At 37.7% G+C, this 24,260-nt stretch overlaps 1 protein-coding gene across 25 annotated transcripts in view; it reads left to right on the forward strand.

The window, feature by feature from the left end:
• LOC109416244 (phosphatidylinositol 4-phosphate 5-kinase type-1 alpha) overlaps window positions 1-24,260 on the forward strand; it is a 207,287-nt gene that overhangs the window by 75,156 nt on the left and 107,871 nt on the right. The window contains exon 1 of one of the 25 annotated variants that reach the window (XM_062849897.1): window positions 11,697-12,419. The exons of the other annotated variants lie outside the window; for them this stretch is intronic. Coding sequence (XP_062705881.1) covers window positions 12,375-12,419 — 45 coding nt within the window. The 5' untranslated portion in view covers window positions 11,697-12,374. Of the gene's footprint in view, window positions 1-11,696; window positions 12,420-24,260 lie in introns of those variants that run through there. 25 annotated transcript variants of the gene reach the window in all.

Consider the following 24,260-nt stretch of genomic DNA (forward strand, 5'->3'; position numbering starts at 1 on the left):
AGCATACACATTTTTTTTTAAATGCTTTCAGCATGCAAAAAAACCGCAAAAGAAAATGCTGAATTTCAGTAACATTTTTGCTGAATCTCAGCACAACGTTGCTGATCAACTGTCAAAATTGCTGGATGGTTCAGCAAGTTGAAAAATAATTGCTGATACTAAGTATTTTGTATTGCTGAATGCAATCAGCAGGCAAAAAATCAGCTAAGTTTGCTGATTACCAGCAAACATATTTTGCAGTAAAGTGTCAATCTATTAGATGACCATTACAAGTTATGCAATCAAGCGAATTGTGCCGCGCATCTTCAGAATAATAAAACACACAATTCTATCACCTAACCCTGGCATCCACACACCAATGTGTGAACCCTCTGCCAACCATACCCCACCAACACTCCGACATCCACATGAATTTGTCCAAATGCAGAGGTATATTTGATCTGATGTGGACTCAAACGATTGCAGTCATCACTTCCTTTCCCTGCCCCACATTGACCTGCAACCTGACGTGGCAGGCGCCATTATCGCCTAAAAATAGAAGATCACCAATACTCACACTCTGAACATGCTTGCTAGTCCCCGGCAGATAATTCATTGGTTCCTTGTGTAAGTGAAGCTGGTCTGGCGATACTAGAGTAGCATCCCCGGGCGGTTAATCAAGCTCAAGCTCAAGCTCGAAAAACATCTTAACTGATCTGTCATCAAGTCTAGACTTTCTCAGCAGAAATGAGAAAAAAATCATGGTAATTTCATCTTTAGCTCCCCTAGTAATTTGTCCTTAATTTTTCATCCACTGTCTTTTTTAAATTTATTTCAAGTAAGGATGCTTTGAATTACCGTCAATTTAGACGTATTATCAGCAATTCCTTGCACTTTTCTTATATAATTTGTTTTAATAGTCAACAAACATCATCAGATATTTTCTCGAGAGTTCATAGCAGCAAGCCTTCTTTGCGTTTTTTTAGGAAATTTTGAGAACGTTTTTCGATCAGAGGTTTTTTAGGAGTTATTTTAAGAATTATTGAATAAAAGGCGAACCAGCTCTAAAGCTGAAAACTTCTTAAATAAAGACAAAACAAAAAAGTCTTGAGTATTTTTTTAGGATTTTATCCTATTGAAAATTTGTCCTGGCACTCCTCAAAGTATTTCATTACGTGTTCCTCTACAGATCACTCCTGCAACAACCCAAGCCATTTAAAAAAAAACTTCGAACATTTTTGAGAAAATGCTTTCCTGGTTTATTTATGTTACTTGTCCATCAGAAGTGTTCGATTGATTTCTCCTCAAATTCTGCCAGTTACATAAGCGGATCTCTACAAAAAAAAAATAATACCTTTGTGAACGTGTGGCAGTTTTCTTCAGAGGTTTTTTTTTATGAATTTTCTTTTGATGATTTGTTTTTAAATAGGGTGACAAAGGGTATTACCGGCAGGTTTGTTCTCTTCGTCATGGGAGGTTTTTATGGGCCGAATTGTTTGAAATTTGGGCATATAACTCAGCTTGGTTGGGAAGGATTTGAGGCCAACTTTGAGATCAACAGGTTTCGAAAAACCCCCATGACGAAGAGAACAAAACTGCCGAAAATACGTAAGTTTCCCTATGTCTGCATTGATTTCGCCAGAAATTCCTTCGAACATTTTTAAACTATTCCGATAACTTTGATCGATTATTTCTCCAGAAATTCTCAGTCATCCTACCAGGGATTCCTTTACTACATCTTGAGAAACTGTTTCATAGGATTTTGAAAAAAAAAGTATTTTTGATGTATTTTCTGTATTATTTGTACGAGCTTCATAAACAAAACTTTAAAAAGTTATGAATATAAATAAAAAAATGAAAAACTTAAAAATTTCAAAGAAATTTTTCTTAAATTTTCGCTGCGAATACGGTAATGACATTCAATTCCTCGTAAAATTGTTTATTTTTACAGATATTCTTTTGCAAAAAAAAACAAAAAAATCACAGGAAAACTTTGATAAAATCTGCAGAACTTTTTTAGATTAATATCTGTAGAAACCCACCAGACTTTCTAGAAGAATTGCAGGAAAAAATCTGCTTGGCAATGTTGGATCCCAGGAGGAATTTGTAGACGAATCTCTAAAATAACAATATAAATCAATTTCAAAATTCTTCATAAATGATGAACATAAAAAAATATATAAAAAAATATTAATCATAAATATAAAATAATATTATTGAAATTTTTTTAGAGTTCTCTGATGGGAAACTTGAACAATTTTGTGAAGCATTACGTGCAGGATTACCTAGGAGAATCTTGAAGCAAACCTTTATGGGTGCTCTGCAAAATGCCTGTTAGAATACTTTTCGGCAGCACAGGAAGTTTGTGCAGAAACTCAGGTAATTATCAGAGAATTTTATTTCATCGGCAAAAGCTCTGGAATTTTCAGTCAATTCTGTAGTTAATCTGGGAATATGGTTGAGATAACTATGTCCATGTATGTTAGGCTCCTTGGATGTTTGCACCCATAATGATTAGTGAGCAAATCATTGACAAATTCTATAAAAGTTGTAGAAATAAATATTATAAATGGTGCTTATAGTTGCGAAATTCTTGGTGTCACTTCAGTGGATACTTAGGATCAGATTTATCAAAACTTTTACTAAACAAGTATTTTTTAAATAAATTTAGGCGGATTTCACTTTCCGAATACTTTAACAAAAAATGCAAGGCAATATTCCATTTCCAGTGTTCAATTATCAACAAAAAAGAAAAAAGAGATGCAAGTCAAGTTCCAGTGTAATGTACGATCCAGTCAGAAAAAAGAAAAATAAAATGAGAAATTGTTGCAGAAACGTTTGAGGCAGGAAAAATGTCCATAACGTTCGAAACGACTCGAATCTTTCGTTTCACGTGCAGACGAAATTTGTGCACAATAATCAGTGTTGACTGAATTAGAGAAAAGAGATTTTTCACATCTTCAAAACATGCCTGTAGTCATTTTTAATTAATCCCGAATTTAGTTATTCTTTAAGAATTTTAATAAAACTGATAAAGATCAGAGGAATATCTGGTGAAACATATATTTCTAATATAATTCCTAAGAGAGATAGTCATTTCCTCCCGAAGCATGGTTATTACACGTGGGAGAATATTATTCTGAAAGCTCCAGAGGAATTTATAGTGAACATCGCTAGAATAGTTGCATGTGATTCAAGCAAAACTTTAACCAACAAACAAATCTAAGACAAAATTTCGAATGCCGGTGAAACTTTTCGAAAAATCCTGAACGAAGTTTTGAATGTGGGTTATGTTCTACTATCAGAAATTTCTCTAGGAAATCTCATGTGCCCATCAAGATATCGTTCGATAAGTTTCTTCATCATATACTGTTTGAAAATTTCCCAGATATTTTCTTTTTGGAAGATTTTTTAAATAATATTACAGAAACTGTAGATTCTCCTAAATTTCTATGCTACGGAAACGGCTAAGCAGTCTCGAGGAAATCAAACGATACTATTTGATTTTAACCAACGTTTCGACCACTTTTTTGGTCTTTAGGGGTTGGTTAATCGCTATTATCCTTTTTCGTCAAATTTTCTGCATAGAACCTTGAACTATTTAGTACATCAAGGTGGTGAATTAGTGATTCGTAGCTAGTATCTAATTTCACTTCACTAATTCTTCCACTTGTTTCAGGCACTATTTAGTTTTCTGTTTGCAACTGTGAAATTGCCTTATTTTCTGAATAATCTTTCAAGGATAAATACTCGGATTAGTCAAAAATGTTAACCGTTAACCAATACAGCAAATAAATCTTTGTGAATCTTTCCGGAGGGCCCATATAGCCGAGGCGGTAAACGCACGGGTTTTCAGCATGACCATGCTGAGGGTGACGGGTTCGATTCCCGGTCGGTCCAGGATCTTTTCGTAAAGGAAATTTCCTTGACTTCCTTGGGCATAGAGTATCTTCGTGGCTGCCACACGATATACGCATGCAAAATGGTCATTGGCAAAGGAAGCTCTCAGTTAATAACTGTGGAACATAGAACACTAAGTTGAGAAGCAGGCTTTGTCCCAGTGAGGACGTTACGCCAAGGAGAGGAGGAATCTTTCCGGAAAATCTATCTGTTTTTTTTTTTGACAATTAGGCCGGAACAAATCTAATTTTCTTCTTTTGTCACTTTGGTCGTTGTCTCGTCAAGGGGGCGGATGATAAATAATAAATGCATTTGATGAAAAAATACCCAAACAATTAGGAAAAATCGTCAAACTCATCGGAATTGTTAATAAATTTTCTCGACAATTCTAATTGCACTTAAAAATATTAAAATTCCTAAATAATTTATTTGTGTCCCTCCTCAAAATGTCGAAATCCGAAAAAAAATTTCCCATTGTGGTGGGGGGGAGGGGGGGGGGGAGGGGCGTTGATTAGTAGAAACCATGTGTAAAAGAATCGAGCATTATTTACAAATTTGGTGGATTTCCTGAATCTGGAAGAATACAAAAGTTGCTGATGAAATATTTGGAAAGATTTCTGAGAAAATATCGGAACAAATCCCTAGAAAAATCTTGGAAAATTTGGCTGAAATCACTGTAAAAAATCCCGAAATATTCCTCGGAAATCGCCGAAGAACTCACGAAGATGTTTCTGTGGTAGTTTTAGGAGACATCTTAAAGATTTTCTACATTTTAGTACACAAAAATTGGTGTTTGTTGGTGAACTTGTTCCATTTTTTCAATTGACAGTATAGGAAAAGAAATACTGTATTCTTGTATTTACTAATGTCCAGTCTCGGCCTCAGTTCTCGTTTCTTTTGTTTACTTTTATCGGTATTTAATGTATTTACAAGCATATCTGTTGGGAGGCATGGCGTTCAGTCTTTGGAGGAATAACTCAAAAACGGCTTAAAAATTTTTGAAACGGATGAAAGCTTAAGAATCCGTTTTTGAGTTATTCCTCCAAAGACTGAACGCCATACCTACCAACGTAATCATCAACAGTCGCAATTCGAAGAAAATATAAGCATATCTTTGAAACCTTAATTTTCAAAAGTATCAAACTGTTTAATGTTTCAGTCAAATGAATAAGTATTTTGGTTCAAGCTGAGATTGTATGAATCGTACCTTTTATCAAAGTTTCCCCTCTTCTTCAACAAAAACTAATTCCCGTGACGGTTGTGGAGATGCAGGGATGATCTTGGTCGCGTCATACTAGCATTGCTTATCATTTCCGATGACCGTTATTGACTGAAATTTTGTAATGGGTGGGTCTTCCGTTAGTCTCTTGTGGATAAGGCTTTGGGTAGCTCATCTGGCGACGGTGGATTCGATTCACATTCTAGTCGGGGAATTCAATCAATAACTGTGAAAGCTCTCATAAGAATGCTAAGTTGAAGAGAAGCAGGCCAAGTTCAAGTGGGAATGCAGAACCAGAAAGAGAGAAAAAGAATGACAGAAGTTTTCGAAGGTGTATTGGCATTAGCTCCGTGTTTGTTGATTCCTTGTGCAATTTCGATTCTATTGGCCAACATGGAGCAGCAACTATGAATTGTTGGGCATGAGCAGCTCAGTTGCGAACTGCTTCAGAAACTCGGCAAGTGTTGTTCTTAAAGAATTCTCTCAGGGATTCTCCCATAATTTTTCTTTCTCATGAAATTTTTTTCTGGATTTTCCAAAATAATTCCTGGACTTTCTGAAAAATGTGTTCAGAAATATTTAGCCTTTTTTTTTCAAGGAATTTCCCTGTCTGTATCCTACTCCTTTTTCTTTAAAAGCGCCTGTATGATGTCTTTCAGAAATTCCTCCAATAACATTTGTTAAGGATTTTTCCAAAATAGTCTGCAAAAATACGGAGAATTTCTCTGATTTTTTGTTTAGAAAATCTTGGATTAATCCTTAAATCTTTTGTCTTGGATGTCCTTTAAAAATCCAAGAAATTAATTTCAAGTAGTATTGCAGTAGTGCTCCCACCAAGGATCAGGTTAACTGTTTAGCAGACATTTTCACACAAGTTTTGGCATTAACTCTTCCAAGAATTTTCTCAGCCACTTTTTGCAATGGTTCTTTGCACAAACTTTTGGGTGCCTTTTCTCAGGATTTTTTTTTTGCAAAATTCCAAAAGCACAGTTTTGAGACAACCTTTTTGGAACTCATTTTTTATACACATTTTAGAAAAATATAAAACAATGTTCCTGAAGAAATTCCTGAATGGTGGAGAAGGCAACTAACCTGGTTTCTTGGATTTCATAAAAAAAAACCTTAAAGGTATTTCTGGGAAATACTAACAATAAGCTTAGATGGCAATAGAATTGTTAAACTTTTACTATGATTTTTTAAGGCTGTCTTTACTCGTTTTAGATACGATTTGTATTTTTTTATATTTGGTAGTTCAACTTCTTAAGCTGCTGAAATGGGACAACTTTTCAAATGCATGTACAATTATTTTGTTAGGAACAAAAATATGTACTACATTAGAAACAAATGGGGCAAATATTATTGACATGGAAGCAGTCATATTCTAGAATAACTTCTGATGGGTGCTTTTTTGTTACTCCAATTGAAATATGATCTTAAGGACAAACGTCTTGAAATCCCGCTTCAACAGTGCATTGAAACTTCAGATGCACAAATCTCAAGAAGCAAGCTTCAAACAACAGTGCATTTTATTATTCTGTGCTTGTTCACTTGTAACAAGCTTAAAATGCGAATATCAGGTGCGCTTGTGTTGTTTACGAAGAGTTTTGTGCGCTCGAAATCATGAGTGGGTGCTGAAGTCGGCCATTTTGGAATTCTAACAAGCAGAGATGTCCATATCCTCAGTGTGGGAAAGAGAAATAGAAAATACACCACTCACGCTGTGCATCTGAACAGGAGCCCTTCTCTTATATGTGGATCCACCACTGCGATTCGGATGCGCGCAAGCTTGGTGGGTAGAAATAAATCTCTTAGCTACCTGAGCACTAGGCCACACAAAAGTGCGGCGAGAGCGATTTAAAATTCTCTTCGGTGAAAGTGTAAAAAATCACCCGGGCGCGCGCTCCAGTGAGGTTTTTGCACCAGAGTGCGCGCTGCGGTGAAACACCGGAGAGTTCTCGCCCCGGCGACACCATGGTGATAATTCGGTGACTGCTGGGTGAAAACACGGGAGAGCGCCGGAGAGCGATGCGCGCGAAAGAGTGAGCCACACTCGATCCAAGGCGGACGAGCAAGAGCACTCACTAGCGCTTGGTCTACCTACCACCCAAAACAAGAGAAACTGGCTTCTTGGTGTGGTGAAAAATGTTCCTATCCCCAGTGTGGTCGATAAACTGACGCCGCAGTGAATCGCTACGGTGAAATGCCATCTCTGCTAACAAGTCTGTCCTTAAATTCTGTTTAATCTTTGATAGTGCTGACATCTTGAAAACTCTGTAATTTGAGCTCTTCGTCATGTGCTGAAATTATTATTTGAATACTTTAAACTCTATTAAAACTATTACTTACGCATTGGTGAGCTCATTCCATTTTATTTTATTACTTTCTTTTACACCCTTCCTTAGGTATTTAGATTTCTACCCGATCTTTTTTTTAAATTTAAACTCTTCGTCATGTGCTTAAATTATAATTTTAAAGCTCAAAAATTCATTAAAATAGTGATGTATGCATTGGTGAGCTCTTTCCACATTATTTTACTATGTTCTTCCAAACCGTTGCACATTGGGCAAAATCAAGCCCAAAGGTGGAAAAAATTAATAACTTTCTTAATACAAGACACTATGTGACCATCAATGGCTTATTCGAAAGCAAATTTTCTCATGAATTGGTTGGTGGATGATTCATGTACGGGCAACTTCTCTGAAACGAGTTATAGAGCCCGTTTTACCCCAGTTCCCCCTAATATTTGTGAATTTCTGTTATTTTACGGCACTTGTTATGATTTTAATGATTATTTCGCTGGGATACCATCGCCCCACTCCCATTGAGTAACGTTACATACAAAAAGTTATCAAAATGTTGGAATTTTAGGGTGTTTTGGGGTCAATTAGGCAATGGTATATTTTCAAGGTAGAAATTCATTTTTTATTTTTATTTATGACTAGCTGTCCCGGCAAACGTCGTTCTGCCTGCCTACTGTGTTTTTTGACATGCAGCTGACATACAAAAAGTTATCAAAATGTTGGAATTTTAGGGTGTTTTGGGGTCAATTAGGCAATGGTATATTTTCAAGGTAGAAATTCATTTTTTATTTTTATTTATGACTAGCTGTCCCGGCAAACGTCGTTCTGCCTGCCTACTGTGTTTTTTGACATGCAGCTCCATAGGGACGTCCCCGGTGAAGTCATCTGTATGGGAGCCCCCCGTTCCAGAGACCGAAGAGGTCCCGCACCAAGCTAAGAACCTTCCCCGGCCCCAAAAATACACACATACAAAATTTCACACCGATCGGTCCAGTAGTTTTTGAATCCATAGCGGTCAGACAGACAGACAGACAGACAGACAGACAGACAGACAGAAATTCATTTTTATATATATAGATTTTTTACGTGGCGATAACTAAATAAATGATCGAACACACATGGTTTATTCCTAAAGAAACCATTTTTGGCGAGTTTGATCTCAAATTATTGGTTATATTTAAGTTTTCCCGCATACGAATATGAGTAGTTCCCATCATTATACCACCGATTCCAAACATTTCCAAACGATGAGCCATTGCTTATATACTCCAAAAATATCCTAAATGTTGTTTGCGCATAGCCCCATAGACGGGAGGTGACGGCAGCATATAGTTTTAGAGCTTACTTTACCCAAACTCCCCTATAAACTTAATTTTTATTGTTTTTAAATTAAAACAACTTTAACTTGAAACTTCTATGCATGATATGAGTTAATATTGATGAAGAGCTAACCAGTAATATCACTGCATCCTATGAAATTTGGAAATTTAGGGTACAATGGGGTTAAATAAAAAAACAATCAAAAAGCTTGAATGACCATATAAGTTGACAAATAACTTGTTTAAAAGATAATATCCATACGAATTTATTAATGACTGATTGATGCACAGGTTGAACACATATAGCCGAAGCGCTAAACGCGCGATTATTCAACAAAACCATGCTGAGAGTGTTGGGTTCGATTTTGTGTCGGTCCGGGGTTTGGCATTATTGAAATTCCCTTGACATAATGTCAAATGAATGACAGCATTTCCTCAGAATTGATGGATGTATCAACATATTGACTTGATTTTTCGTATATGGATAGTACTGACCGTCAATTTTAATGTGGATTGATTAAAAATTCATTAAGTTATGTCGAAAAACAACCCGTGCAAAGAAAAAATTGAGTGTGTGTAATGTAGGGTGCAAGACTTTTTGGACAGGGTACGTGATTTTGCACAGTACGTACAGCAAAGTATCTAGCCGAATACAAAAAAATCAAGTCAATACCAACATCTTGAGGAATTTATATCTAACCTGAAGAGTTTTATTTTTTGTGCAATTGAACTTGATTAATTACTAAACTTTTCATTTGCATTGACCATATCCACCACTGATCTTCGTTAGCGAACAAGCAGGCGAAAGACTGTATATACGACATAAGTTTGTTCTAGAACATCTGGCAAGGGAATCATCCCCAGAGCAAAGTGCGTGAAATATGTATGTCTTTATAAAAACGATGAAATTGTACTACCACCACAAACGGGAAGATTCTACTTCAATGAACGCAACGCCAGATGAAGGTGACCTCGATTATGATCAGAAGTTCAAAGAGATGTGCTTAGGAAATCTAGTATCTATTACTAAAAGACATACACCGTCATAAGTAGAGACTCACAAAAAGTATTGCAATAATAATGGATCGCCCTAACTCACCTCGATATCTGTAAAACCAGAACACCTACAAAAATGCCACTTTCAGAAAAGTTGTTGCTTTTGGTCTTCTGAATAATATTGATGAAGACAGCATCTTTGTAAGGTATTGGAGATATCAAGGTGAGTAAATGCGATACAATATTGTTGCAATACATTTTTTGAGTATATACTTATGACGGGTAGTGTACTTGGCTAAGTGGAATAAGACTGTCATATTATTAGTGTATAGCTAAACAAAATAAATACCTGTTTGATGTTTCAGTTGCTATTTCGTTAACAAAAATATAACGAATGCATTTTGGAGACTTTTTACAATGTGTTACTACAACCCCCATAAAGTCTATCGGCAAGCAGCAGTTTGGATATTATCAAATTCATGCTACAGCTCTTCATCATGAAATGCTTGGAATGGTGAATAATGGAAGTGTGCGACATGGATTTTCAATATTATTTCACGTATTGATTACAAATTTCTTAATCTTCAATACCAAACCCTCAAACGTCATATTTATAAAATCTTTCATGTATACTCATTGGAATCAGAATGTTATGATATGAATGATATATTATATTAACTGCAATGGAACAATTTGATTATACTTTTAGGGAAATTGGGGTGAAACAGGCTTTACACCCCGCTGAAGCAATATCGTAAGTAGGGTATTGTACCATTTGGGCAGGTGTACCTATTTTGGGCACTTGCTGCTATAACTAAGTCAATTTCAAACCGATTGATTTGAATTTTTGAACAGAGTTAGATACTGTACGTGCCTAACTCGATACAAAATTTCAAATCAATCGGTTTGAAATTTACTTAGTTATTAGGGCAAGTGCCCAAAATAGGTACACCTGTCCAAATGGTACAAGACCCAACAAGAATCATTCGTATAGAAATTATCTGCCAAACAAGCTATTTGTCAACTTATATGGTCATTCAAGCTTTTTGAATGTTTTTTTCTCATTTAACCCCATTGTACCCTTAATTTCCAAATTTGCAGAAATATTACCGGTTAGCTCTTCATCAATATTAACTCATATCATGCATAGAAGTTTCAAGTTGAAGTTGTTTTAATTTAAAAACAATAAAAAATAAGTTTATAGGGGAGTTTGGGTAAACTAAGCTCTAAAACTATATGCTGCCGTCACCTCCCGTCTATGGGGCTATGCGCAAACAACATTTAGGATATTTTTGGAGTATATAAGCAATGGCTCATCGTTTGGAAATGTTTGGAATCGGTGGTATAATGATGGGAACTACTCATATTTGTATGCGGGAAAACTTAAATATAACCAATAATTTGAGATCAAACTCGCCAAAAATGGTTTCTTTACGAATAAACCTTGTGTGTTCGATCATTTATTTAGTTATTGTCACGTAAAAAATCATAAATAAAAATTAAAAATGAATTTCTACCTTGAAAATATACCATTGCCTAATTGACCCCAAAACACCCTAAAATTCCAACATTTTAATAACTTTTTGTATGTAACGTTACTCAATGGGAGTGGGGCGATGGTATACCAGCGAAATAATCATTAAAATCATAACAAGTGCCGTAAAATAACAGAAATTCACAAATATTAGGGGGAACTGGGGTAAAACGGGCTCTATAACTCGCTTCAGAGAAGTTGCCCGTACATGAATCATCCACCAACCAATTCTTGAGAAAATTTGCTTTCGAATAAGCCATTGATGGTCACATAGTGTCTTGTATTAAGAAAGTTATTAATTTTTTCCACCTTTGGGCTTGATTTTGCCCAATGTGCGTTGAGTATGTTTCAGATTTACCATTCTAAAAATATTTGCTCTAGAGATGTTCTACTTTACACATTCATTGCGACCTTCCATAAATAAAAACGAGTCAATGCCATTTTTTTTCCAGTTTATCTCTATCGGCAGTTATCACTTAGAGAGGTTGATAACAACCAACATTGACCATCGTGTGCCGTCTTCCAATGATTAGTATTGTAATCTGTAGTAATTTCAATTGCCAATTCAGTCTACAACGCGACGCTAATAGGTGTGAATTAGAATTCTCAAGAAACCCCCCATAGGTATCTCTATGGGAATACCGGTTCCACATACCCATGTGTGTATCCTACACCTATAAACAATTTACAATATCAGAGTGACGCTCGTACGGTACGCTGATAAGCTGGAATGTGACCATCTTTCGCGCCCGATAAGCCCCGACTGCAACATTCGGCACCAGCAGTCACCGGTTGGAGCTCTGATCAAATCCCACGCGACGACGAGCCAGCTGGCTCGTAATATTGCATTTTATGCTTCGTTTTGTTCGGATTAAGGTCATTCGACGCGATCGTACAGCTACCGCGGGATTCGAATCGTGTGCGTGTTTTAATCCTGGAACGCGACGACGCCGTTTTAATCGGAGAGACCACAACACGCGCCAAAACAGCAGCAGCGTTTCACGTTGCACACCGAACGAATACTGATTAATTCAAAATAAATTTCGTCTGACGTCACCCCGAACGAACGGTTAAGGCGGAGACAGCGGCAGCAGCAGCAGCATCAGCAGCGCATCGTCGTCGCCGGAATGCTCAAGTCTGTCCTACCGGACATTGTGCTGGAGCTGTTCGAGGTATGTTGAGCTCTTAAACAGACAGTCATCCTCTCGGAGGTGGGTTGTGTAATAAAGTTGCGGCCATTCTGTGTAGAGCCCATGATTCAGCAAACTGCGCGGAATGTGATTGGAATTTTAATTTCTTCATTAGTCTGCTCGGGGTGTTCCCATCTAGTCAGACAGCTAGCCAGAGCGGTCGGCGGTGGAGAGTGCTGAAGTAGTTCATCATCCTGATGAAGTGACAGCTATTGTCCTCCACACGGCCGGCGGCACGGTTAGCCGTGAGCAGCCGGGAGGACGTGGTCAGCAGTGTGGCGGTCGCAAAACAGCTATGTCGGTCTCTAGTTGCAAACCGCTAGTGAGTCTAATAAAAGTCAGCAAATGCGGGTGTGCGGCTGTTTGTGGGTCTGTGCCGGCCGACCGTCGATCCAGTGTCAATGTGTTGTCCACGGCAGGGGTTCCCAATTTGTTGTGTGTCATCATGATCGAAACAAAATTCTTTTGCTTCTTTTTGGTAGTGAATTACACAGCGTAACAAAAATTAGCTTTTGGTCTGTCTCAAGTGCAAACTTATGTGTCTCTGACAGATTTTGGGCCACTGAATCCGAATCCGGGCTCAGATTTGCTCCAACACGTCACAATTTTGAGCTATACCTCAATTTATGGGGCAAAATATGCGATTTTGGGCTTTTTTTGACTGCAAGTTATTAAGCATGGAAATATTTTTTTTTTGAGAAAGGTTAATTGGTCAATTAACATCTAAATTAACGACTCATGCAAAATATTTCGTTTTACTAAATCGAATTTGATAGTTTTAAGCGATTTATGTTAGGTACGATATTTCCCATACAAGTCACCCTCCAAAAGTTGCATGCAAGTTTTCATACTAACATAAAATGCTTAAATCTATCAAATTTGATTAGGTAAAATGAAATCTTTTGCATGAGTCGTTAGTTTAGATGTTAATTGACCAATTAACCTTTTGATTTCTCAAAAAAAAAAATATTTCCATGCTTTATAACTTGCAGTCAAAAAAAAAAGCCCAAAATCGCATATTTTGCCCCATAAATTGAGGTATACACAGTTAGAAAAAATCACCGACTTCGGTAATGTTTCACCGAAATCTCAACCGTTAAGTTTGTTTTACAGGAAAAATTCGGTAAAGGCAGCAACTTTTACCGAAATTCGTTAGAGTTTGACAGATAAACGATAACATTTTACCGAAATTTGATAATTTTTCACAGAATTTCGTTAAAACCCATTACCGAACGCTCAGCGGTTGAGATTTCGGTAAAAATTACCGAACACAATCACAGCTAATCAGCTGTGTAGCTCAAAATTGTGACGTGTTGGAGCAAATCTGAGTCCGGATTCGAATTCAGCGTCCCAAAATCCTTCGGAGACACATAAGTTTGCTCTTGAGACAAAAAAAAATGTTGCGCTGTGTTATAGTTTATATAAAGAGTCTATTGCACTTCAACTTTCGAGCAAACTGTAGACACGTTTGTGCATGAATACAAGTAGTGTTTACTACCATTTTTGACACGTTCATTCCGCTATAGATGTTGTTTATGATGATGCTTGAATTTCTATGAATGCAAAAATTCTCAAATTAACGGAAATCCTGAAAATACGATTGAAATTTAGCAATTTCAATTGAAAACAGACAGAACTGATAAAAACCTGAGTATATTCCGATAACTCTGAAGGAAACCTTTGATATCAAGAACCCTACCATTCTGCCAAGAAAATAAGTTTTTTCAGAGATTCGTTGGGGTATTTTCTTGAAAAACTATCCATAATCTTTTCCAATATTTTCCCAGAATTTAGGAATTCCAAGAATTCCATAAACTCCTTTCGTGATTACTTTCAGGAATCTTTCCGGGGTTTCCTACATGCATCCATGAATGTCTACCTAACTAGAACATTATGTCAAGTTTCTATCATACATGTTATGATGTTATATTATTTTTCTTCAACTTAATATGTCATTAACTAGATGCAGGATGATGTTAAAATAACTATAATTCAGTAACAAATTTTGAAAACGACGTATAATCAATGGTGTAGCATTGATTATACGTCGTTTTCAAAATTTGTTACTGAATTGTAACACAAAGTATTAAGTATCAGTAGGTCGTTCTCCTACACACAAAGTATCTTGATCTAATCAATAAAATAACTTATTTTGTTATAAGTAAATCAAAATTATATCAAAATGTGATATGAGATTTCTCTCGGAATTCCTCCTTAAATTCTTTTCGCAATGTTTCACAGAAGTTCTTCCCGGAATCGCTTTCAATGTTTTCTCAGGGATTTCGTCCGAAGTTCCTCCGGGATTTTTCTTAGATATTTCCTGGCAATCATTTCAGAGTTCCGTTCAAAGCTTGTCTATTACTAGGTGTATCCCGGAATTTCTGCCAGAATTTTCACGAGATGTCCTATAGTTTTCGTCGGAATTTATCCAGGGGCTCTCGCTGATTTTTTTTCCAGCCCTGTTTTCAGAGTTTTTCTTGCAATTTCTGCACGAGTACTTACTGAGATTTCTTCAGGAGTTCCTTCTGGGGTTTATTTCAAACTTGTTCCCAGATTTCTCTAGGAGCATCATCAGGTATTCCCGGAGTTCGACACAGTGTTCTTCTCGAAACTTCTTCCAGAGTGTCCCATAAAATTTCCTAAATTATTCCACCCGTGATTTCTCCTAGAGTTCTTCGCGGTATTCCTTGCACGATTTCTTCTGGAATTCCGATCGACTACCGTAACCCTTTTAGGCGTTCCTCAAATCAAATCTCCCAGAATAATGCAAGGAAAAATCATAGATGGGGTTCCCTGAAAAGAAGAAATCAAGAGTTCCTGGTGAAAAATCGCTGTAAAGCCAGAAGAAATCCTGGAGGAACTCCGATAGACATTCTGGAAGGGACTCTGAGAGAAATATTGAAAAAAAAAAACTTTTAGAGAAATTACATTAGGATCTCTGCTAGAAATCCCGGATAAATTCTAAGAGAAACTGTGGGAAATCCTATTGAAGATATCCCGTGATGAAATTCATGAGGAATATCTGGAGGAACATGAAAATAAAACTCCAGAAGAAATACCAAGAGAAACTACTGCAGAAATATTGGGAAAAAAATAAAAGAAATCTCGTATGATCTGAAAACTATCCCAGCAAAAAAATCTGAAAAATCCAATATCTTGAGAAAGCCCGAGGGAAGTCCAGGGGAAATCTTGCCAGCGGCTCTGTGAGCAACTCTTTCAGAAACATTGAAAGAAATCCTGGGATTAATCCTGGAACACTGATGTCTTATAGCCACTTCCGGATCCGGGTGCATTTCCTCCGGATCGAGATTCCGGACATTTCAAGTGAAACCAGCCGAATATACGGTGCGAAGGAAGGATCACATTTGTTCAGAGTATAACACCATTTGTTTAGTTTCCAATGCTTTTGAGGACAAATAAACAAAACAGTTTTAATTTCCGTGGATAAAATTACAGATCAATCGAACCTGTCTGGATAGAATCAAAAAGCTCGATTCCTGTGGAAATCGCTTGGAAAATCATTACGACATTTCCTTGAAAAATCTTCTAGAAATACTCACATGAGTTGATATAAAATTCCCTTTGCTTGTTGATTTGGAAATCCCTTTGAAATGTCTAAAGCACACTTATTTCTAAATCATTTGACAATGCATTGGCAATTCTCAAGACAAATCCTTCTAGATTTCGCTCTGTATTTTTTTTGGAAATCCTTCGATAATTTCTTGGAAAGTGCTTTCGGAAAACCCATCGTCAATTTCATTGCGAATTCCTTCAGTTATATATTTGGATTTTTCATCGGTATTTCTTGGCAATTATTTAAGCAGATATTCCCGGAATTACATTACTATTTTTTGTTTTGAATTGAATTTGAATCTGAATTTTGAAATTTTTCCACGGAGTTTCTAGCGGAGTTCAACAATTTTCTCAGATTTATCTTCCAGAGTTTTCAGAAATTGGTTTCAACGACTCCGGGATTTCTACACGGGCCTTTGATACATTTTCACGCGGTGTTCCCAAAGTATGTTGTGTTATTTTGACTCAATTTTTGTTTCAAAAAGTTTACCAAGATTTTTATAGTTTTTTTTCAATTTTTTCCATGAAATGTATCAGGATTTATTTTAAAGTTCCTCCCAGAATTTCTACTGCAGTGCCTCCTGGAGTTTTTCAAATTGTGTTTCTCGCGAGAATTCATCAACGAGGCTGTAATTTCTCACAGGTAGTCTTAGAGGAATTGCGTATAAGTTATTTCCGAAATTTACCGCAGTTGTTTGTTTTTTCGGAATTTCTTATAACGGTTTCTCTGGGAACTCTTTCAATCCCCCCCCCCCCCCGGGGTTTTTTCTCGAGCCTTCTGCAGAAGATTATTTCGGATTTTCTCCCGGGTTGCTCTCTAGGGTCGAATTCTTCCGTGATTTCATCCGGCGGTTTTCCCGCAATTGTTTTCAAAGTTTGTAACGGACTACTACCAGAATTCTGGAATTTTCCCGGAATTCTTTCTTTCATTCCTCTTAGGCTTTTTCAGTGATTGATTCCAGTGAATCCAAAGTCTATCAAAGATTTTTGCACGATTCTTTCAAAGTATGTCCTTGGATCGTAGAGTTCTGCGGAGTCCAAAGTAAGCACGATTTCCTGCCACAATGCGCCTCTGAATTTATCTGCTGGTGTCGTTGTCGGCGGTCACCAGTGAGCCCAAGTACACGAATTCTTAAACCGCCTCGATTTCATCAACCGTCGATATAAATTCGAGGTGGCGGGCGCGGAGATTCCTCCCTGGAGCCCTTTGCCATCATGTACTTTGTCTTCGACACATTGATGACTAATCCGATTCGCCGGGTTTCACTCTTCAGTCGGATGTACGTTTCCGCCATCGTCTCAAATTTACGAGCTATAATATCAATATCATCAGCGAAATTTATTAATTTCAAAACAAAATTATACAATACACTTTGCAGAACCCCCTGAAGAAGACAAAAAAGTGGTCGAAACGTTGGATAAAATAAAAAAATATCGTTTGACTTCCTCTAGACTGCTTAGCCGTTTCCTTAGCATTATTATCTTTTTCAGTTAAATTCTCCCAATCCTTTCACTTTTCTTATAGTACCTCGCTGGAATTCTCCAGGAGATCTTCCCGGAAAGTCCCTGAGAAGATGCCCGGGATTGCTTCCAGAATTCTTCCAGAAATTTACGATTTCTCCTAGTGTTATATCTGAAATAAGTTCCCATTGAGAGTTTCGTCGGAGTTCTTCTCGGGACCTATCTCAAAAACAATTCCCGAAAATATCTGCGGGAGACACTCCTGGAATTTATTTCGGAGTTCCTCCTGGGAACTTCTCTGAAGCTCCGCGTAATATTTCACCAGGGTGCCTACCGCAATTACTTCAAGAATTTCTCCCGGGTACCGTGATTTCTCATGGCAAGTCGCCCGGGAGAAATTTCCGGAAAAGTCTTGAAAGGAGCTCCGTGGGAAACATTGGAAGAAACTCTCAGCGAATTCTCGCGGGAAATCTCGGGATGAAATCTGCCAGAGATTCCGTAAGGATCAGTGTGTGGAGTTTCGTGAAAAGAGAAATTGCAGGACCTCGGTAGTTTGATATCCTGTGAGAGTCAACAGAAGACACATTGGATGGAATTTTGGTAGAAATCTTGGGAGAAAGTCCTGAAAAAAAATCTTCGAAGCAAATCCTGCAGAATTTCGGGAGAACTTTGGAAAAATCCTGGAAAAACTTTATGATATTTTTTGAGAGAAATTTAGATAGAAATCTTGCAAAGAACGCTGAAAGAAAGCCGGGACTACATCTAAGAGAACCCGTGCAAATTTCGGGAAGAACGTCAGCAGAAATTTTGGAAGGAAATCCAAGTCAAATGCTACAAGAACCTCTGAGAAATATCTTGTTAGAGACTTTCGTAGAAATCTCGGGAGAAACCCTAAGTAGAAATACCACGAACATATCTTGAAGAAATCCTGGAATAAATCCCGGAAGGAATGTATGTCAGAATTCAAAGATGAGTTCCGCAGGGTTTCCAAAAAAAAGGAATCTCGCAAAGATGCTCAGAAGAGTCATCGCTGGAATTCCTGAAACTATTCTTAGAATAAGGAAATTGCTTTCTATGTAAGAATCAACTGTATTCTTAAATGAATAATATTAGCGTCTACGCAGTCGGGTTTATTGCCTATTTAATGTCACATGGCACATCGCTTTTCACATGACTTTCATCAGCGAAATATTATTTAGTCATGTGTCGCAAAGTTAAAATTAGGACAGATATAGTTAGCCGAAATACTAAAGAAAAAACGAGAATATTATTTGTTTCCTGAAGAAGGCATCACTCCCCTGTGCCGAAACATTAGTTGAACAAAAATTTTATTACAAGAATGAAGACTGCGTAGCCACTTAAAGTTCTATAACGGAGAAATTCAAGTTGTTATCAGAACTTAAAATTTCACATGAGGTAGTTGGATAGCGTTCTCAGCAGCTGCTGACCGAGCTTTCCTGCCGGGTGAGCCTGCTGGAGATGCTGGGCTGGGATGCATTAAAAACTTTTCAGTTAGCAGCACTACTGTACAAGCCGTAAAAGTATTGATTCAAGTTGGATTTCACCCTCTACGGGATGCTAACATAAGGCTGAATTTCAAAAGGCTGAATGCACAAAAGGCTGAACACGAAAGGCTGAAAGTAACGTAAGGCTGAATTTCAAAAGGCTGAATGCCCAAAAGGCTGAAATTGCAAATATGCAGGAAATGAATTATAGTACTTCTTCTTCTTTTTTTATGGCGTAACGTCCCAACTGATACAAAGCCTGCTTTCAGCTTCTCTACGCATTTCAACAGTTATTAATTGAAATCCTTCTCTGCCAATGACCACTTTGCATTTGTATATCGTGTGACAGGCAGGAAGATACTTTATGCCCGCGGTTATCAAGGAATTTTCCATTACAAAAAGTTTCTGGCCCGAGGGAGAATCGAACCCGTCACCCTCAGCATGACTAGCCTTTCGCTAACCAGATCGGCTACATATGAGTCCTAGTCATAGAATGTGCTTAGTGAAGAGGCTAATGATGCATACCAACTAACACAAAAAATGACTGATGGTATTTAAATCGGAGATTTTTCCTTCTTTGAGCATGAGCTATTCTTTCGAGTCATGCTGTTATGGAGATTGGTTGCCATTACAGCTGCCAACAATGTGATCAGAGATTTTTCCTTCTTTTATATATATGCTATTCTTTGGAGAAATACTGTCATAGTTATGTAGGCGATCAATAATGTATACTTTAGCGCGGAATAACAGTCCTAACGCTTTCCGATTTCGAACATAGTAACGGAAGCATGTTCGTCCAATGAACCATCAACCAATGAGCGGTAGTGTGCGTCAAATGTCGAACTCAAGCAAAACCAATGAAAGTGTCAGGGCTGAGTGGTCGGCCAACTAGCAAATTTTCATTAAGAACATTATATCAGTGTACGATATGAATAATTATATGTTATGTCTATTTGTCTGTGATGTTAGTGTTGCCTTGAGGCTCGCCGTTTGAAAACTAGTCGAATCATTATTTCAGCCTTATGTTATTTCAGCCTTTTGACATTTTCAGCCTTTTGTGATTCAGCCTTTCGTAATACAGCCTTCTGTTATTTCAGCCTTTCGTGTTTCAGCCTTTTGTACGTAACCCCCCTCTACGCACCTCATCGTAATTGTAGTGTTGTGGTAGAGCGTGCGGCTCTCCTCTTACGTTTCAGATCTGGTAGGCAACATATTTTTTATTTGAACTTTACTTGTGAAATTAACAATTGAGGCTGCTTTGGAACTACTGAATCATGCTCCTAGGAACCTTAAAGTTCAGATCTAGTTCCTAAGAGCATTTTATACAGCTTTCAAGCTGCTTAAAAGGCTTACAAAAATCCATGCGGGAAGTTTTGTGTAAATTTCCGATAATGCTCAAAGTTAGCGTCCTAAGCAGCTTGCAATCTTTTGACGATGCTCCTTGGTACTTTATGTAACCTGATGTTGCTCGTGAGCTAGAAAATTCCGTTTGCAACTTGAGGAACTTGAAAGTGAGTAACTCTCACTGAGACCAGAACACTATTTACTCCTTGTCTTTAAAAGTGTTTAAGGTGTCGATCTTCTGAAAGTCCTCGCCAAAAAATTAAGGAAAATATATTTGGTTACTCAAATTGATAGACCCTCCGTTAGTAAGAGCCACAATCATTTTTGCGGACCCCTCGATTTTGGTTAACTGTTGTCTCATTTGAACTGTTATACCTCGAAAATTTCTTCTAAAACTCCCTAAAAATGAAACGTTGTTGAAAAGAGGAAAGGTAGTGTTACTTTTTGCAGTTATAAGAAGTCGCCATATAGAACTCAAAGCAAAACCATGATGGCAACCATGGTTTTTTTCACGTTAATCTCTGTAACATTTTTACACAACATGCCAAAAGATTGAAATAAATTCAAGTTGGCGACCAAAATCCTATTTTTTTTATAAATAAATGTAAATAGTAACTCTATCTCTCCTCTCTTCAACAACGGTTCATTTTAAAATAGTTAGAGAAGAAATTTTCGAATTATGAGCCAACAATTGAACAAAATCAAGGGATTTGGAAAAAAATAATTGTGACACTAACAAACGGGGGGTTCATCAATTTAAGTAACCAAATACATTTTCCTTACTTTTTGTCGAGGACTTTCAGAAAATCGACACCTTAAACATTTTTAAAGACAAGATGTAGGTAGTGGGCCGATCTCAGCGAGAGTTACTTGGATAGTAAGTATAATGTAGTATTAAAGCATAAAAATATCAGATAAACAGGTTTATTTGAACTAAATTGTATTGGTACTATATTCTGAAATAAATTAACATCTGTTATAGCACAGTCGCCACAGTTTGGAAACCCCTGCCATCCGTGTACCTTGGCATGGTTTGGACTTGGAGACGGAGTGACGTGAAGGTCCTTCTCTCACGTCGTCGCCGCGTTGTTTCCACTAGAGCAGCCAGCATAGCCAGTCAGTCACAGTCAGTGGTTGTGTACTGAATCATAGCACTGAGGTATATGTAGGTATGCGCACATGTAGGTGATAAGTGTTTAAAACGGCGGCGCTGAGGAGAGTACGTATACGTGAGTGGTGGGTGGCCGGACGGTTGTGCAGGTGAGACGAAGGTGTGCGAAAAACATGTGACTCAAGTGTTGTTGTGGTTGCTTTTTTTTCCTTCATGGAATGGGACGGCATTTGTAACGCATCATCAGCTGAGCAGAAGGAGCAAGGCTTTGAAAGTGCTACGATGCGATGCGATGGAAGAGAGTGTTCGGTGGTTGGTTGGTCGTCGTCGAATTCATGAGAAGGCTAATGGAACCTAGATCGTTGCAGGAGGTGTTTGGGCCACGGCGGCGCAGCCTGGCAAGGACGGGTTGGTCGTATAAAGTGACATCGCGGTCGGCAATGATGTTCTCGAATTTCGTACTGGTCTTGTAATAAGAGGCGGCGAATTTCGCATCATTAAATTTGACTCTATGAATGTAGGTACAGCGGGGACCGTAATGACGGCGGTCACTCACTTTCAGCTCACCTTCTGTTTCTTCTACTTCTTGGCGTGAAGTCCCAAATAGGGCAGAGCGGGCTTCTTTGCTATGTGTTCTATGGGCGCTTTAACATTAATAGATTGAGAGCAGCTTTTTCATCATTTCTATCATTTAGTATATCGTGTGACAGGCACGAAAATACTTTATGCCCAAGGAAATCCAGGAAATTTGCATTACGAAAAGTTCCTGGAACGACTATGAGGGGATGTTTACACTCACCGTAAACTACCGAAAAGTTAAATACGATGGGTTCCGTATTACACGAGTCACGACTGTACCGTGGTTGTAACGCATTGATTTCGTGGATGTTTACTCTCTACGCGATGATGCCATCGCTGTTGAGTTAAGTGACTCAGGATGGTGCGTTCCAATGTTGAATCTGCTATCCATGTAACATGATATAAAACCCTGTCGTTTTAAATCTCAGATAGTTCAAAGGTAATTGGAGATGTGCAAATCATGTTCATGAACTCCAAAATAGCCTGATTGAAAGAGAAGCTGAAAGTTGTGTAGGCACACGTTACCCTCTGTTTAACGCTGGTCAATAAACCCGATCGTGTTTTTTTTTTGTTTCCATACGCTCTGTCAACAAATGTGATTATTTCTGCCAAAATATGCGTCATCGCCTCGTCGCTTCGGTTTCCACTAACCGCAGTGGCAATATTTATTCTGTTTTATCATGTTAAATGGCATCAATCATTCCTGCCGGTGGCAGTGGCAGGACTGGTTTTGAGTGTATTTTTAACTGCTAATCGATAATTGAGTACTTCAATATTGCTCATTGTGCCAACTCCGAAACATTACATAAACTCTTTTCCTGGGCATCATGATTTCCCTAGAAATTTCGGTATGTTCTATTCTTCTCAAAGAAAATCTGAAATTACTCTTTCTTCTTTGTCTATTTTCTTCTGGTGTTACATCCCAACTGCGATAGATCCTACTTCTCATCTCTCGTTTTATGAGCGCTGAGACTTTTAGTAGGGTAGGGTACGGTGTGGATTTGCGAGTCACCAATAATTGGTAAGGCAATCATGCTAGTTGTAGATTAAATACGATTATGATTTGTTTCGTCGTGATAACCCGCACTGGAATAATGTTTGTACTCACGATAAAGAATCGTTCTATATTAGTCGTGTCACAATTCAAGGAAACGCTTGATACAGAACTGAACACGAATGATTCTGTCCTAGCGATACTCATCAATTAATGTTCTCGCGACACAGGGGTCCTAATTTCCACTTTGCGTTGTTATTCACATTAGAAGTCACTCATCAGCGAACGGTTGTTTGTGTGCCTGCTTGTCGGTGACGATAGTAAACTCCAGCGAACGCTTGAAATTGCAGCGAACGCTTGAAAGCCACACTCGGGTATTGTTCATTCGTTCTTATTCGCATCGCAAGCGATCGATCAACGATGCGATTTGGGAGTGAACATAAATGGTATGAGGCGGATGCACCGACGTCAGTAATAGTTTTCGTTGCAATCCCCCGCATTTTTTCTGCGATGTTGCCAAGAATCTCTCTCGCCTATTGTTGCACACTCCATGTTATTCTTATGAGCCGTGCAACAATTGGGAAATTACCCTAGTTGTGCTAGAAACGTATGGAGGATTTTCTCTAACTTACTACAAACCATTTTATCAGCAATGCTAATGAATTCCTAAGCACTTCACTGCGCTCTTTGTCTAAGTGGTTCACCGATACAATGTACATTTTAACTAACAGGATATCCATCCAAAACAAAACAAAAATTATCGATAATATAATAATTTTTTAATGTTCTGCATTCTGTGGTTTAGATGCATCTACAGGGGATACTCAAAATAACTGGGACGGGTAAAATTTTCACTTTTCAAAAAATGTTCAACTCGATGTAACTTTTCGAAAAGGGCATCAAATATTCTCAAATTTTTACTGTAAATTCATCAACTAGTTGTGTATCAGTGGTCAAAATTTGGAAAAGATCGGGTTATTCTACACGAAGTTATAAAGGTTCTAGAAAAAGGTAAAATTAATCGATAGCCAACTTTGAGCTGTTATATCTCCGGATTCAATGAACCGAATGCAATGAAATTTTGATCATTTATGACTTATATATTGAGCTTCTAAAAACTTTTGACTGAACTTAACATTCTTTACACGAAAGAAAATTATAACGATTAGATTATTTTGCCAAAACAACACCAATTTATCCAAAACTTCATCATTGTTGCAAAATTCGATTTAGTAATTATAGTTTTTTTAAATTCC

This window comes from Aedes albopictus, chromosome 2 (genome assembly GCF_035046485.1).
Source record: "Aedes albopictus strain Foshan chromosome 2, AalbF5, whole genome shotgun sequence".
Lineage (NCBI taxonomy): Eukaryota > Metazoa > Arthropoda > Insecta > Diptera > Culicidae > Aedes > Aedes albopictus.